This window comes from Anomalospiza imberbis, chromosome 25 (assembly GCF_031753505.1).
Source record: "Anomalospiza imberbis isolate Cuckoo-Finch-1a 21T00152 chromosome 25, ASM3175350v1, whole genome shotgun sequence".
NCBI classification, from domain to species: Eukaryota; Metazoa; Chordata; class Aves; order Passeriformes; family Viduidae; genus Anomalospiza; species Anomalospiza imberbis.
The window spans coordinates 6,024,296-6,040,156 of record NC_089705.1 but is presented as its reverse complement, the minus strand read 5'-3'; the positions used below and the strand labels follow the sequence as shown (position 1 = coordinate 6,040,156).

At 53.6% G+C, this 15,861-nt stretch overlaps 1 protein-coding gene and 1 long non-coding RNA gene across 3 annotated transcripts in view; both read left to right on the top strand.

The window, feature by feature from the left end:
* Nucleotides 1-13,733, top strand: part of RUNX3 (RUNX family transcription factor 3) — a 36,095-nt gene extending 22,362 nt beyond the window's left edge. The window contains exon 5 of the mRNA XM_068172923.1: nt 10,927-13,733. Coding sequence (XP_068029024.1) covers nt 10,927-11,450 — 524 coding nt within the window. The 3' untranslated portion in view covers nt 11,451-13,733. The remainder of the gene's footprint in view (nt 1-10,926) is intronic.
* Nucleotides 1-15,861, top strand: part of LOC137462488 (uncharacterized) — a 338,602-nt gene that overhangs the window by 215,493 nt on the left and 107,248 nt on the right. The window lies entirely within an intron of this gene.

Here is a 15,861-nt window from a genome sequence, read left to right as displayed (position 1 = left end):
CCCAGGAATCCGCAGCTTGCTGCCAGGACAGGGGCAGGAATTGCCACTGGAGTTACCTGACAGAGAGCAGGCTGCTAATCCTGGAATTTCAGTCCCAAACTAAGCAAGGCATTAAAATATCTCAGCTGCTGTGCTGCTCCTGTCTTTCTGCACGGGCAGATGCCACCAGGATGAATTAAGAGACCATTCTCCTGTCCTCTTCTGTGCTGCTTTTCCATGCACTTTTAGTCTCACTGGTTCTTTTCCTTCAGAAATCAGCAGAGATACTAACAGGGCTTCAAGGAACAGCATTTAAGCTGTCTGTATTTGGAATTTTGGTGAGAAGTAGCCTTTCTGGAAAAGTTTCATAGAAAAAGCTCCCAAAACCCCCGTGCTGTGTTTCCAGTAGGGATATGGTTGTTTGAAAGCCTCGGTGTCATTAGCAAAGTGGGGGTTTTGGGTGTAAAAACATGTTTGAAAATGTTACCCGAACTGTAAAAGCTGCGCCGCTCCTCCCAACCCAAAATTACAGAGAAAATTTAATTTCTTTCTCATTGAAATGCAAATCTCCATGCTTGGAATTTTCATTGACATTAGCAAGGTTTATGAGAAGAACATGGGCATTTTGTGTAGGACTATCATTTGGGTTTTTTTAAAAAAGCAAGAGAGAGAGAAAGAGTTTTCTAGGCTTGTCCCCTTGGCCGCATCATAAAGAAAGAGATCTTGGGGGAAGAAGAAAAGATTTGTATTTTAAATTAGCACAGCCCCCTGCAGTGCCAGAAACCCAAAGAGCGCCGTTTGGAGCAAAGAATCAGGTGATGACACAAATTCAACAAGAAAAAAAATGGAGTTGGCCACAAGCTACCGCCCCTGCCAAATTCCCAAATGCCAAGTGACAGCAGGAGTGGAGACACACAAAATTAGCCTCTGAAATCATTCCTGCGGAGTGAATCCGAAGTCCCAGGAATGCTGCAAAAGGCGGTTTGTGCACGCTCTGCTCTTGGCTCCCTTGTTCCCGAGTCGGAGGAACCGTCTTAAAATGACTGCGGGTTCCTACCAGCGTAACTCGGAGCAGGACCAGCTCAGTAATTTTCATCTCAGCCCTGTCCTTTTGACACAGGTCTGGCTATGACCAATCATAATCATCATTTTAAAAACCCCTCTTTCTCTCGCACACACACACACGGCTTATTCACAAAGATCATAATTTTTACCCGAGCAAGTGGAGCCCGGCCCGTGCCAAGAACAACACGGGAGTTAACAGGCCTGTAATTCTCACGACTTGGCACGTTCTTGGGTAACACACAGGAGAGGCCGATTAGTGGGAAGCAGAACGAGATACCAGCGGGGAGGGGCCGTGGGGCAGGCCGGGGTTCATCCGGCCCCCGCTATCTTTCATGGGGTGCTTCCCAAGGTTAATGTTTTTAGCATCCCTGTGCAGGGATTAAGAGGGGCCAGGAAGGTTTTTCCCCTCCACCAGTGCCCAGCTCCCTCTGCTTGTGTGCTAGTGGTGCTCAGCTTCTCTGTTCTGCTGACCAAGCAGTTTGCACAAACTTCCTAATCTGCTTCTGGCAAAAGCAGGCTGGGAGCTGGGATGCTCAGGAACAGCCTCAGCCACTGTGGGGGGATCCCAGCACCTCAAATCCCTGCACATGGCACTGGAGTTTGGGTTTTTAGGCAGGCAGGAGACAGTGTTTATCTTTGGGAGAATTGGGGTTTGTGGGAGATGCGTTTGCTCTGGCCCAGTCCAATCTCTCCTCCTGAGGAGGGAAAGCCGTGGCCGTGGTGGAGATCACAGCAAGGACGCCGCTGGGAGTGGGAGAAGGGTCTGGCCCTCAGCCACTCGCAGAGGCTTTCAGTAAAGCAGCCCCTGGAGGTTATAAATAGTCCCCATGTAAAATGATCATCCTGAGGTTAAATGGTCTCAAACCAAAACCCTCTCGGTAAGAGAAAGCTGATGGTTTCTGAAGGGCATGCCAGGAAATATGGGAGGAGAGAGCACGGCTCCGGTACCGATCCTGCTCTCTCCAGTGTCAGGGTATTTCAGTGGCTCTGGCCTTGCCTTGCCCCACTCAGATAGGCAGAGACTTGATCCCTTCCCATGCCTGTCCCCAAATGGGATGGACACTGGCAACCCTGCCCACACCAGATCTCATTCCCACTTGTGCTGCTCTGGGGGTAAATAGGGTAACTCTGGGTTCACCCATGTAGCTGTGATGAGAATCTGGCCCAGTGCTGGGCAGGTCAGAAAGGCAGATCCCATCACCATCCAGCTCTGCCTCCCAGGCTTCAACCGAGCAGAGCCTCTGAGGATTTGGCCCAATGCTTCTCCAGAGAGGTCTGGAAATTCTGAGTGTTTGCAATCCCAGCTCTGCCATCCCTGCAGCGAGACACCAAGCTGTCATTAGGATGGCTTGAAATGGTTCCTTATTACGGGCACGCGAAGCCAGAGCTTTGCGTGCCTGCTTCAGTCGAGTTTTGTCTTTTAGCTTAAAAAAATCCAGTAGCTCTCAGAAGTGAAGCAAGATGTTAAAGGGACTTCTGCTGTCTGCCTTCAGCTGCTTCTTGGGGCCCCCTGACTCAGGGGAGGTGGGCTGGTGACAGACACACATCCTCCCAGGAGCAGCCCCCAGTTCTCTGTGTCCTCCTTTGCCCACGTTTCAGCAGTGGCTCAGGCTGAACCATTTTGTTCCCAGCACAGCAGAGCAGGACCGCCCACGCTCGAGTTCTGTGGTGGAAACATCTTCAACCACTCAAAAGCAATTGTGTGCCTTGTCCAGCAGCGTGGAGGGGCCTTGTGCTCACCAGGACAATGCAAAGGCATTTTAGACTGGATCTCCTCGGTACCAGAGCGAGCTGTTTTGATTGATGCACTTCACACCCCCCTGCACACTCTTGTTTTTGCTCCAGAAAAGCCAAACTCCCTCGATTTCACAGGGAGGACAGTAAAGTTAGATCCTTTTGCAAGCCTCTCCTAGCCCTAGTGCATGTGGAATGGTTTTTGGGAGACTCTGTGATCACTGGTGAAGAGCTTCAGATCTCCTGATCTGGAATTTGCTCAGCTTCATTCCCAATCCATAACTTCAGTCCAGCACAACATTTTTATCATCAGCAGAATGCTTCATCATATGCCTTTAAAGTAAAGTCTTTCTCTCTCTTTTTCTTTTTAAATATACATTTTTAAAGTATTACATTACTTTTAAGAAGCCTCTTGGCATGGGCAGCAAGTGCCCCTATTGTTTCTGAAATGCAACGTGGCTGCTCTGAGGTTAAGTCCTGAATTATGGGCCCAGCAAATACACTGAATTGCTGCTTCCTAATCCCTGTCCAGATTGACTTATGGTTTCTTTAAAATATCCGTTTCTTAATGGATAAAAACATTCTACCACGGGCAGAGACTAAATTGTTTCCAAAGGAAGCTAGGCAAGCATTAGTGGGAAGAAAACATATTGTGGGATTCAGCTTCAGCCTCAAAGGAAGGAACATGCTCGAGATGGGTTTCCTGCCTGCTTTCAGGCTTCTGTGTCTATCTTTAAACTGCTTTTCTGCTCCTCTCCCTTACATTTGTGATGTCCCTCCAGTGAATTTGGCATGGAAATATCACAGATGAGCCACAGAGCAGTGCTGGGCAGGAGATCCCCCCAGGACAGAGTCCAGGCACTCGCGACCGCTGCGTTTGTGCCAGGACGTGTGGCCAACCTCAGCCACAGCTCAGGGTGCTGCATCCCTACAGAAGAGCAAGGAGTCCCTTGGAATTTGCCTCAGGGGTTCCATCCTGCCTTTAGCACGGGATTTTTCCAGTGTGCTGGGATCTGCAGTGCCATTCTCAGAGCGGGGTGGGGAGCCCCCAGCCCGGGCGCCGCTGGAGCCCCTGTGCCATCACCCCTCCGCAGTGGGATTCCCATGGCAGACGTGGCCTGGCCCAAACCTGCTCGGCAGGCAAGGTGGTCTAGCTGCAGGCTGGGTTGTAAATCCAGCAGCTTCCTTTTATGTAGTCAGGGCTTGTTAATTTGTTTTAATACCCTCTGAATACAGGTGAAGAGCAAAGCGCAGGCAGGGCGGAGGGGAGTGCCCGCGATCCCCGCTCAGCCCACCCAGCCGCTCCAATTAGCACCGTTATTCATTAGCTCGGCGGGATGGAGCGGCGGGGACTGCGGGAAGTGCCGGGCAGGGGGATGCGGGCAGAGGGCTCTGGGATGAGCGAGGCTGTGCCGGAAGCTGGGAGAGCTGGGCTTGTTTAGTCTAGCGAAGGGCAGGCGGGGAGCGGGGCTGATTGCTCTGTGTAAATACATCGAGGGGGTAAGCACGGCGAGGCAGAGGAGCTAATGTAAGCTCTGGAGGACACTGCAAGCACAGGACATGGGCCTGGACTGGTTCTGCATAAATCCACGCTGGAATTAGGAGCAGGGTCCTCCCCAGAAGGATGGGTCCAGAGGATTGGAGCATCCCAATGGATCTGGAAGGGTTTGCAGAGGAGGCCGAGATGCAGTGCGTGATTCACTGAGCTGGGAACACCTGGGAATTTCCCTGCTCTGCTGCTGCCCGGTGAATTTGGGGTGGGAGAGGACCCGGGAGCTGGCTTTGTGCTGCTCAGCGGGGCGGGTTTGGAGCGGCGTGTGTGTGTGCACGGCAGCACACGGTGTTCAGGGAGAATCACAAAACTGAGCAGCAAACGTGCTTGGCAGTGTTGAGGTGGTGCCTGGCGATGCTGTGATAAAGACCTGTGTGTTGTTGTGTTTTGGTTTGGGGTTTGCGTTTTTTTTTTCAGACTCTGCAGAGGAAGTCCGTGCACCCAGTTTGTGAGCTGGTTCTATCAGATACAGAGCAGTGCTCCATGGGCGTGTAACAACGGATGCTGTTCACACCCTCCTTTTTTTTTCAACACCTCCCCTCCTCCCCCAAAATATATTTTGCTCTGTTTTACGTGGGCTGAGAGGAAGGGGCCGTTTTCTTTTTTAGTTGGCTCTGACTTGGAAACAAATGAACTTGTTAACATACGTGACAGAGGCGTGAGAGCGTGCCTGCACGCGTGGGTGGGGAGGAGAGCGGCGCCTTCTCTAGAGATGAGCTGGGGCTTCACAGATCAGATGCATCTCGTGCACCTTCCCATGGAGATTCTCTCCTTCTCTTGGCCACCCGCCTCTCCGTGCTCCCACATGGAGTTATTGTCATCAGGGGAAGGATGCAGAGAGGGACAAAGATCAGAAAAATGCTCAAAGATGGCTTGGAGGTCCAAGCGTGACAGAAACGAGCAGAGAAAAGACAGCCAAAGGTATATCCAGAGCGGGAATGTCTGTCCCTACTGTCACACACATGCTGGTGTGTTATATACAGAAGCATAAAGTATCATTAGTGTTTACATGGTCGTCAATCATTGTGCAGTGAGACAGGAAAGCAGGGCTTTTTCCCCTGGGGTAGATTTTTCATGACAATTTTGCCAGGCACACATATGCACAGAATTAGAACAGTGATCTATGGCCAGGCTGAAGATATTTTATGTTCTATACACTTGTAGAGTGCCACGCTATCAAGTTCCCTTTACATTCCCTTTATTCCCTGTGTGTCTCACACACTGTGAGTATTTGTTGTGTAACATCCACACAAGCTCAGGTTTATTGCTGACTGGGTTCATCAGCCACCGTGTGCTCCCCACATCTCTAAGGTGGGGACCAGGTGGCATCTGGGGTGCTGAGGAGCTGCTCGGGCTCCCCACGTCGCTGCCTGGCCCCAGATAATCTGATAGTGATGATGCTGCTGTACATCAGGCCCCAGTGCCGTGCTCTGCCACGTGCCTGGGGTGAGCTGGTTGTCTGGGTACCATTGCAGCACTGAAGAGGTCCTGATGTTGCTTTTGCTGCCCTTTCTTCCCTCCTGGCAGAGCAGATGTGTTCCTGGGTTAGGAGGTAGTGGCAGCACCCACTGCTCCTCTGGGATGGATGCACATCAATCCCTAAAACCAACTGCAGGGTCCATTGCCTCATCTCCTTGAAGGCTTCCAGGGACCTCAGAGCAGATCCACCAGCCCTGACCCTGCCAGGCTGCAGGGACCAGTTCCACTCCATCCAAGGCAGCTCCCAAACCCATCGTGGTCTGAAGGGAGGCGGCTGAACACACCCAGAGAAACCTCTGTGGTTGGCAGCCTCACGAACCAGCCCTCCCCACCTCCTGGCCAGCCCTCGCCACCATGACCCAGCTGAGGTTTGGCTCCCATCAGGGGCATCTCTCTGCATTTATCTCCTGGCCACCCACCCAAGGAAAGGGCCTGTACTGTCTCTGAGGCAGAGGGAGAGCTGCTGTGTCACTGCCGTGCTGTTGTTTTATCTGGAAAGGGGCTGAGCAGCTTTCAAAGCATGTTTCTATCCAGCCCCTTGTGCAGGGGGGACTTGGGGGTCCTCAAAAGGTGCAAATTGCAGCTGCACAATTAAATCATGGGGTGTGTCCCGGCCTCCGCGGTCCCTGGGGCAGCTCAGCCCTAAGGAGGAGACAGTGGCATTACTAATCAGGGCTTTGACCTTTACATGGCTTTTATTTAATACACATTCCACACTTCCCCAAACTCCCATCCAAAACATTGACATTTCCGCTGATAGATTGGGTCAGATTTTGGAGTAGTTGGGGGACTCAATTCACTCTTACAATGGTTAAATTCTTACAGCTAAATGGGCTTATTCAGTTAGTGCAGCAGCTGGTGTGATTTCGAGAAGAAAATAAACATTTCCTTCAAATATTTTGATTGGCAACTGGACAACTGAAGTACTCAAACTCGGATTGCCAGGGTCCAAAAAAGCAAATGGGGGCTGGACAGCGAGTAAGCGAGGGAAAACCGTAGTAAATCCTCGGAGGCAGCACTACGGAGCAGATGTGTGTGAGATGTGCCGGGGAAGGGGACAGCAAGAAGGGGTTTTTAAAGCCCATTTTGAGCTGTGATTCCAAAGGGAATGCGCAGCTCGAGGGTGCAGCTTCACCACTCCTTGTTCCCTGGCTTTGCTCAGCTGCTGCTTGCTCCAGGTTGCTGTTTGATCCTGGCTGTGGCAGAGGGTCCTTGCTGCTGAGTTAGGTGGTTATGGAGGGTGTTAATGGCCGTGTTTTAACTGGATCTCACTGGGGTTGTTTCAGTGGAGATTTCCTCGCGTGCAGGGCAGGCGCTGGGGCTGTGTGGCTCCGATCTGAGGCAGCCAGGATGGAGGGGCTGCCCTGAAGTGAAGGAGATGGGATGGAGAGGAAACCTTGAGGCGAGGACCAAGATGGAAGGGGCAGTTGTGAGGTGACAGCGCTGAGGTGAAGGAGATGGGATGGAGGGGCAGCTCTAAGGCAAGGACAAAGATGGAGAGGAAACCCTGAGGTGAAGGGCATGGGATGGAGGGGAAACCCTGAGGTGCTGGAGCCTGGATGGAGAGCGTGCTGAGGTGAGGGGGCTGAACTGGAGAGACAGTTGTGAAGCGAAGGAGATGGGACAGAGGGGAGCCCTGAGGCGAGGACCAAGGTGGAGGGGAGCTCTGAGGTGAAGGAGATGGGATGGAGGGGAGCTCTGAGGTGAAGGACACATGAGAGAGGGGCAGCCCTGAGGTGAAGGACACAGGACAGAGGGGAGCCGTGAGGTGAAGGAGATGGGATGGAGGGGAGCCCTGAGGTGAAGGACACAGGACAGCAGGGAGCCCTGAGGTGAAGGAGATGGAATGGAGGGGAGCCCTGAGATGAAGGACACAGGACAGAGGGGAGCTCTGAGGTGAAGGACACAGGACAGCGGGGAGCCCTGAGGTGAAGGACACAGGACAGAGGGGAGCCCTGAGGTGAAGGACACAGGACAGCGGGGAGCTCTGAGGTGAAGGAGATGGAATGGAGGGGAGCCCTGAGATGAAGGACACAGGACAGAGGGGAGCTCTGAGGTGAAGGAGATGGGATGGAGGGGAGCTCTGAGATGAAGGACACAGGACAGAGGGGAGCTCTGAGGTTTAGGACACAGGACAGAGGGGAGCTCTGAGGTGAAGGAGATGGGATGGAGGGGAGCTCTGAGGTGAAGGACACAGGACAGAGGGGAGCTCTGAGGTGAAGGACACAGGACAGCGGGGAGCCCTGAGGCGAGGACCAGGATGGAGGAGAGCCCTGAGGTGAAGGATAACAGGACAGAGGGGCAGCCCTGAGGTGAAGGAGATGGGATGGACGGGAGCTCTGAGGTGAAGGACACATGAGAGAGGGGCAGTCCCGAGGCGAAGGACACAGGGCACAGCGGCAGCGCTGAGACGCCGGCCCTGAGGCGATGGCGAGGCCCCGGCCCCCTCTGGCGGCCGCCTCCTTCCCGCCTCCTTCCCGCGGCCCGCCGGGCGCCCCCTGCTGGCGGCGGGGCCGCGGCCCCCTCAGGGGCCCTGCGCGGGCCGAGGCCGCCGCGGTTTGGTTTCTAGAGTGGTTTGCGGGTTTATTTGTAGCCTCAGACCGGCCAGGGAAAGCTGGAGCTTTAATCTGGGCCAGACTTAGAGCCCAAGGCCGGCGGGGTTGAAAGCCAGCTGGTCACGGCCACTTGGACGCCTCACGTTTGAGGGCTTCGCGCTGAGGGATTTGCTGTTCGAAGGATCTGATTTCACAGATCCCAGCCCTGCAGAGTGCCCTGGCCAGGGGTTCAGAGCCTGGCAGAGCTCCCTCTCTGCCCACCCGTGTACCTGAGCGTCTCCAGACCCCACAGCCTCGCTGTGCCTTGCCCGTCACACACACGCACAGAGAGTCCGTAATTAACACTCTCGCATGCTCCTGTCTAAATTAGTAGCAGGGACCCTCTGCCAAACGGTGCAAGTTCAGGCCAATAAAATGTAGCCTCTAAAAAAAAAAAAAACCCTCTTTGAGTGAGTTATAGAGGAAAAAGGAAATGTGCCCTGAGCGCTCAGGTTTGATTTCGATTTGCATTTTATGGAATATTATTTATGGAGCTGTGAAAAGTAATGAAGGAACGCGGTCTGAGCGCTGGAGATTGTCATCTGGGAAGGCAGCGAGCAGCAGTCTGTGTGTTCGGGGGCTGAGGGGGATTTGGAGGCTGCTTTTTCTCGGTGCAGAGCTGCCGAGTTTAAAGGCCGGCATTCAGAAGACAGCACGTTTTCTTTCCCGTCCAGGTGCAGGCAGGATTTCTGCCCCATGGTCCTGTCTCAAGCCATGATGCTGCAGGATTGCTACCGCCACGGGGCTGTGGTCAGGCTGCTTCTTGCAGAGCTGGTCTGCAAACCTCAGCTCCCTCAAACCTCAGTGCCTGGCAGCAGCTGTGGCTGCAGCACGGCTTTGGGATGGGTCCCTGCTGGGCTGTGGATTCGGGCTGGGAGCGCTTTTCCCACCGCTGTGCTTTTCCAGCCAGCCCAGCACGGAGCAGGGCCGGCCCTGTGGCCGGGCAGCCGCTTCCACGGGCGCTTTCCAACGCCGGGTGTGTGCAGAGCAGTGTGGTTCAGGACAGCTTTGAGCTGCTCCTCTCTTATCTCGCCCCAAAGCCACAGCCACGTTCACAAACCAGGTGCTCCCCAGCCTTCCCCCTCCGTGGAGCCTGCGTGGGAAGGCAGGCGCTGCTGGGCGCCCGCAAAAGGGCTGCAGGGGAGGGAGGGAGGATCCTCCCTTTCTCCTTCCACGGCTGAAGGACTCACCTGGGATCAGAAGGGAGGTTCACACCAAATCCCCTCCATACCTGCTCCTCCAGAGCGTGCCCGTGTCACTAGGTAGCTGGAAGGGATTAAATCAAGAGTTTTCTCCTGGGGAAATGCTTTGGGGCCTGGAACGCCAGCCCTGAGAAGTTAAAAATGCTTCACTGTAATAAACAGATCTAAAACACGCGTCCCTGCGCATGCAGAGCAGCCACGCAATCCTCTGGATGTGTGTTTGTATGTAGATGCATTTCCAAAACCAACAGGCGTGATTAGCATACTCACCTCACATTCTCTTGCTCTGAGGGATACAAAATCCAGCTGATGTGACCAAAAAAGTCACTTTTGAGGCTGGGTGGCATCCCACTAGCAAAGGAGAAAGGCCCTGCTTTTAACAAGGTAAAAATAGAGGAGGTCTGAAGGACAGAGGTTTCACTCTCTCCTTGGAGAGCAAACCTCACTTCTCTCTGCTTTGATGCACCAAGGCCAGAGGTTCCTGGGCTCTGTCTCAGCCTTGGGACAGCTGAGAGAGCCACAGGAATGCCTCCAGCTCCTCAAAGGAGTTTCTGCTGTGGATTCCCACCGCTAACCTGGGCTTCCTGCAGGAGGACGGGATCCCAAGCCAAAGTCCCTTTCCAGTTCCAAGCTGGCTGCGACCCTCTTTGGGTTTCGACCCTCCAGGAAAAGGTGTGGGGGGCTCCATCATCCAATGGAGCTGGGGAACATTCCCACCACAAGTCTCCCTTCCCCCAGCAGAGAGCCTGAATTTCTCACTCTCTTTATCCTCTTGGAAGAAGAAAAATACACAGAGAGCTGAAGCAGAGGGATATAGTGGCTCCTGGCTTGGGAGTTTTCAGCTGTGTGTTTATCAGCTCCATCCCCTGATGGTATCAGCACAAACAGGCCACCCACAAGAAGGCTTAGCAGGCTGGTCTGGGCTCCAGCTTTTCCTGCCTGTCTCCGTGTGTGTGTGTGTGTGTGTGTGTGTATACAGCAGGGATGGATGATCCCAGGGCCCGGCCGTCTGGGGCCTGCCACCATTTATTTACTACACAGCTGATGTCATGGCTAAACATCTTTTTTCTGTGTTTATGGGGTGTGCTGCTTTAATCTGCCCGAGATGAATAGACCCCTAAGAGAAGTCAGCTTAGCCGTGTCCCTTCTTGGATAGGAAACAACAAATTTTAGGACAGGAAATGGGAGCAACTTAAACAAATGGGTTTAGGGTTTTTATTTAAGTCCCTCAGCTCATTTCCTTGGCAGACCCAAGAGGTGCTTTCCCTTCCGATTCCTTGGGAACGCTCTAACCACCCCCTCTCCTCCTGCACCCCGGCAGGCACGTCAGAGCTGAGCCCCTTCTCGGACCCGCGGCAGTTCGAGCGCTCCTTCCCCACGCTGCCTGCGCTGACGGAGACGCGCTTCTCCGACCCGCGGATGCATTACCCCGGCGCCATGTCCGCCGCCTTCCCCTACACGGCCACGCCCTCGGCCACGGGCATCGGGGGCATCAGCATGACCAGCATGCCCACCACCACCCGCTTCCACCACACCTACCTGCCGCCCCCGTACCCCAGCTCCACGCAGAACCAGAGCGGGCCCTTCCAGGCCAACCCCTCTCCCTACCACTTGTACTACGGGACGTCCTCGGGCTCCTACCAGTTCTCCATGGTGGCGGGAGGCGAGCGCTCGCCCACCCGCATGCTCTCGTCCTGCACGAGCGCCTCGGCGGGGAACAACCTGATGAACCCCAGCCTGGGCGCGCAGAACGACGGCGTGGACGCGGACGGCAGCCACAGCAATTCCCCCACCACCATGAGCACCACGGGCAGGATGGATGAGTCCGTCTGGAGACCCTACTGAGGAGGAGCTCAGCTGGGCACCCATGGCTTTAACTTAATCAGCCACCGTGGCTCCTTTTGGGAGCGACCAAAGTGATGCCAAGAGAAAAGTTAAACCAAAGTCTTCCAAACCCAAAGCTAAGGATCCTCTGCATGCAGACATCAAGCGAAGGTGGACCAAGACCTTCCTTACATTTCAAGGTGAACGCCCACGAGGCTTGAATGTGTCGCTTGATGTGGTTCCTTCCGTATGTTTTAGGTATGTGGATTGTACATAGGGAAAAAAAACCCCAAGGACGTGTGGAATCAGATCTTTGGTACTTGCAGAGCACTTCTCGTTCATCTCACACCTCTTCCCCACACAAACCATTCAGAAGTGAGGAGAATCTCACCCTTCCTCTGCAAAATGGTTCAGAGAAGAGAAGATACCAGGGAGTCATCCGAGCCATCTCTCTGCCAGTGCCAGAGGACCGAACTTTAAAAAAAAGGAGAAAAAAAGAAAAAAAACCCCATTGTCTCCTGTCCTTCCCTCCCTGCTGGTGAAGGGTCCCTGAGCACCACAGAGCAATGGGGTTTGCAGCACAGCCAGGGGCACTGGGGCTCAGTCAGCCACGTGAACAAGAGCTGTGACGTGATTATTGTTATTATTTGTTGACGACACAAGTTGTATTGTTCATTTTGGTGTCCCTGTCGTCGTTTGTCAATCAGTAACGTGGCTGACCCCGGGCCTGGCTGACCTCTCCCCTCCATGTTTACACACGAGATGTACTTTTTATGGAGATGTTTTGTTTTGTTTGTTTGCTCTCTTGTCCTGACCTCACCTTTCAGCTCTTTGCTCCCCTTAGCGAACCTCACTGATGGTGGCTGAAGTGAAGGCGGTGTCCAGGACAATCTGAGACATTTGAGATGCACTTCCAAGGGGCTCAGGAGCCTTTGGCATGGCCTTGCCACCGTCCTCCAGTGTTCCTTCCGTCCCCTCAGAGTGGCAACACTCACAGCTGGTGGCAAAGCATCACAATTCTGTTCTGGTCCTTTCCCATGTTCTCATCCAGAGAGGATTAACACCATTTTTTATTTCGACTCACATGTGTCAGTTCATCCTGAAAGCTCTGAGATCTGGAGAAAGGAGCAGTTTCTACTCCTGGTGGTGGGAATGTTGTGAATTGATGCTGGGCAGCCTTTTCCATCCCCTCACCCTCCTGTCCTTCCCCAGGTGACCCCGAGCACGGGGATCTCGCTGTAGAGGAATAAGCGGAAGAGGGGGCACTCAAGGTGCCACTGGTGGCGGTGGCATCAGGTGGCATTTGCAGGAACCAGGTCTGCCAAGCACCACACACCCTCACAGCTGACACCGCAGAGATTGCAACCAAACAGGGCCATGGTGGCAGGCGGCCGGAGGGGTGCTGTGGGCTCCTCCAAGGCTGGCTCAGGGGCTTGGCTCTGATGCACAACACTGGGTTTGTCACCTCCTGCAGGCCACCTGTGCCCACTGCTGGCATGAGAATTGGGGCTGGATTCAGGATTCTTCGTGCTGGCAGGGCTGGGAGGGCGCAGGCAGATTCCTGGGGATCCATAGCTGCAGTACCCAGTGCCCTGCAGAGCCCTCCCCACAGCCAGAGGACAGTCCCAGCCCCAGTGGCACCAGTAACCACGCCTTTCTTTTTCCACTTCTGCCATAAACACAAGAAAATCGAACCCCCAGAGCTGCCCTCCTGGCCCCTGTGCCTCAGTCACACCGTCCCAGCCTTGTCACCTGTCCCCAGCTCCCAGCTGGCAGCCGGTCACCCTCAGCACAGAGCGCTGGAATTGCACTACCACGGCGAGGCTGGAGCAGCACATCCTGGCTGCCCTGGAGAGCTGCCATGACCACTCACAGTTCCATAAGCAACGAAGAACAACTCTTTTCAATAATAATAATAATAATAATAATGATGATGATGATAATAATAATTTTTTTTTTTTAATAAAAGGCCTTACCCCAGCATAACTGCAACCTCCACTTGCCTTAGTGCCGGCGCTCGCCGGCTCTGGAGCTGGACAGGGCAGCCTGTGTTTTGATGCCTTTTTGCATTTGTCACCCTGTCCCACTGGTTGAAAGCACAAAGGAAACAAGGCGTTCGTAGTTCTAGGTTAATTTAAGACTATTTGTAGTGAGTTTTAAAAGAGAAAATAATAAAAAGAATGGCAACGATGTTGTTTTTATGACATATTGTCATGTGAAGGTGTAAATAGATGCACCTCTGTTGTATGCAAATGGTCATGAGACAGGCCAATGTTTTTTGCTTTGCACTATAATTTGCTTTTTTTTTTGAAAAAAAATGCACAATCGCTTGTACAGTAAAGCCCCTTTGTCTGGCTCACAGAATATTTAACTATAAAATCTAATTTTTGGTCTTATTTGTTATAATAATATAATTCTTAAATGTGTTGAAGGATACGATTCTTAATAATGCTTCTAATACTTGTATGTGCAGGGTAAAAGATCACCAGACTAAGGAGATGAGATCAGAGATCTTTGTAGATAAAGAAGGCTAAAGTTGTTGGGTTTTTTAATGGTGTCTTATGATGGACATTAAAAAAAATGCTAGTGATACCAAAAAAATGTGGTTATTTGTGTAATACCCCAGCCCTACTTGAAGGTAATGCCCTATATTTAATATGTAGCCCAATTTTTAACCTGTAGCACTTGTCACTGGGGAGGGGGGCGGTGGGGAGGGCAGAGGAAGAGGAAGAGGAGGGTCTGCTCCTGGACAAGTCATCGGGGAAGCTGCGGCTGGAGGAGTCTCCCGGCTCTGGCTTCCCTGAGAGCAGCCGGGCTCCGCGGGGCGGGCGTGGGGACAGAGCCACGGCTCGGGGGACGGTTCTGCTTTTCTGGTATGGGGTCATTTCTGCTCCGCGGGCCGTGGCCGTGGCCTCTGGCCGCCGTGTAATCCTGTCAATGCCATGTGGAACAATAAACAAATGGTTACAATGGCCCCGCCGCCTCCCGCCTGTCACTTCTCGCCGGGGGCCGTGCCCGGGGCAGGGAGGGCTCCTCACGCTGCTCTTTCTGTGCCCCGGTGCAGGGGAAGCTTCCCCACGCTGCCCTTTCTCCAGGCTCTGATTTTCGGCTCATTCAGAGCATCCCGGTACCAGCTCCGGTGCTCGAGGGCTGCTCTTGGCCACAGCTTGGCAGCACAAGGGTGTCCAGGGGAGGGCAGGCAGGGATGGGGTGGAGTGGGAGGACCTGAGCTGGCTGAAAACCCATTTAAAGCTGTCCGGAGGGTGTGGAGCACTGGCCGTGGCCGCGGGCAGCCCTGGCGGGGTGATCGCTGCATGCCAGCCCAGCATCGCCTCCCTGCCCTCCTCCTGTCAGCGCCGTCCCGAGCCGCTAAAGCTCCGCACAAAGCCAGCAGCACCCAAACTGGGTGCCAGCCCAGACCCCTCAGCACTCAGCTCTCGCCTCCAGCACCCAAATGACGGCTGAAAGGCAAAAATGAAAAGGTCCCAGCCCACAGCAGGATCCGGTGCCAAGGCGCTGCGGGCCGGGGCTCCCGAGGAGCCGGCGAACTCAGCGCCAGAATTATTCATGAGCCCGGGGCAGGAGCGCCGGAGCCGTTCCCAAAGCTCTGCCTCCCCTCTGCAGCATCTCCGTGAGCGGTGCCCACAGCAGAGTTTGTGTGGAAAGAGGAAAAAGAAAAAATAGGAAAAGCCCAAACCAAACCACAATAAATGCTCATACCCAGCTCCACAGCCCTGGCCAGCGGGAATATGTTCCAAGGAAAACCCGAGAGTTAGCTGCCTTTTCTTCACAGCTACTGGGAGAGGAAACACCCCGAGGTGTAGCTGTTATTTACAGGAACTTTCTGTTCCAAGCGGATCCGTGCTTTTCTCGCAGCCTCGGAGCTGCAGTGGGAAGAGAGAAGGAGAAGGAAAGAGGTGGGGGGGGGGGGGGAAAGAGCAAATAAAAAGGGTTTTATTGTATTGTCATGCACTGGATTATCCATGAAATCCATGGGGTTCAAGTGGGTTTGGCGCTGGTGCCCGTGGAGGGGATGAGGATGTGTTGGGCCAAACCAGTGCCTGGGGGACAACAGCACCTAAAATCCTGATGGGAGGCCCAGAGAGCTGATGGCGTTAAATGTGCCCAGCACCTGAGGGCCAGAGGGCTGTGATTTTTATATGGGCATTATTTTTATATGGGTATTATTATTATTTGTGTTATTCTATAGGTGATACTTTTATAAGGCTGATGTTTTTATATCGGGGATATTTTTACCCAGGCCACCTACCCTGCACGGCATCCAACATGCTGCATCGTGCTTCCACACAGGTTTTGCCCCAGTTTAATGAATTTAAATGGGAGAACTGTACCCCATCACAGTAGTGTGGGGTTGTGGGGTACATCAGCCTCTCCCAAAGCCTCCCAAATACCCGAGGGCTCCCTGTATTCC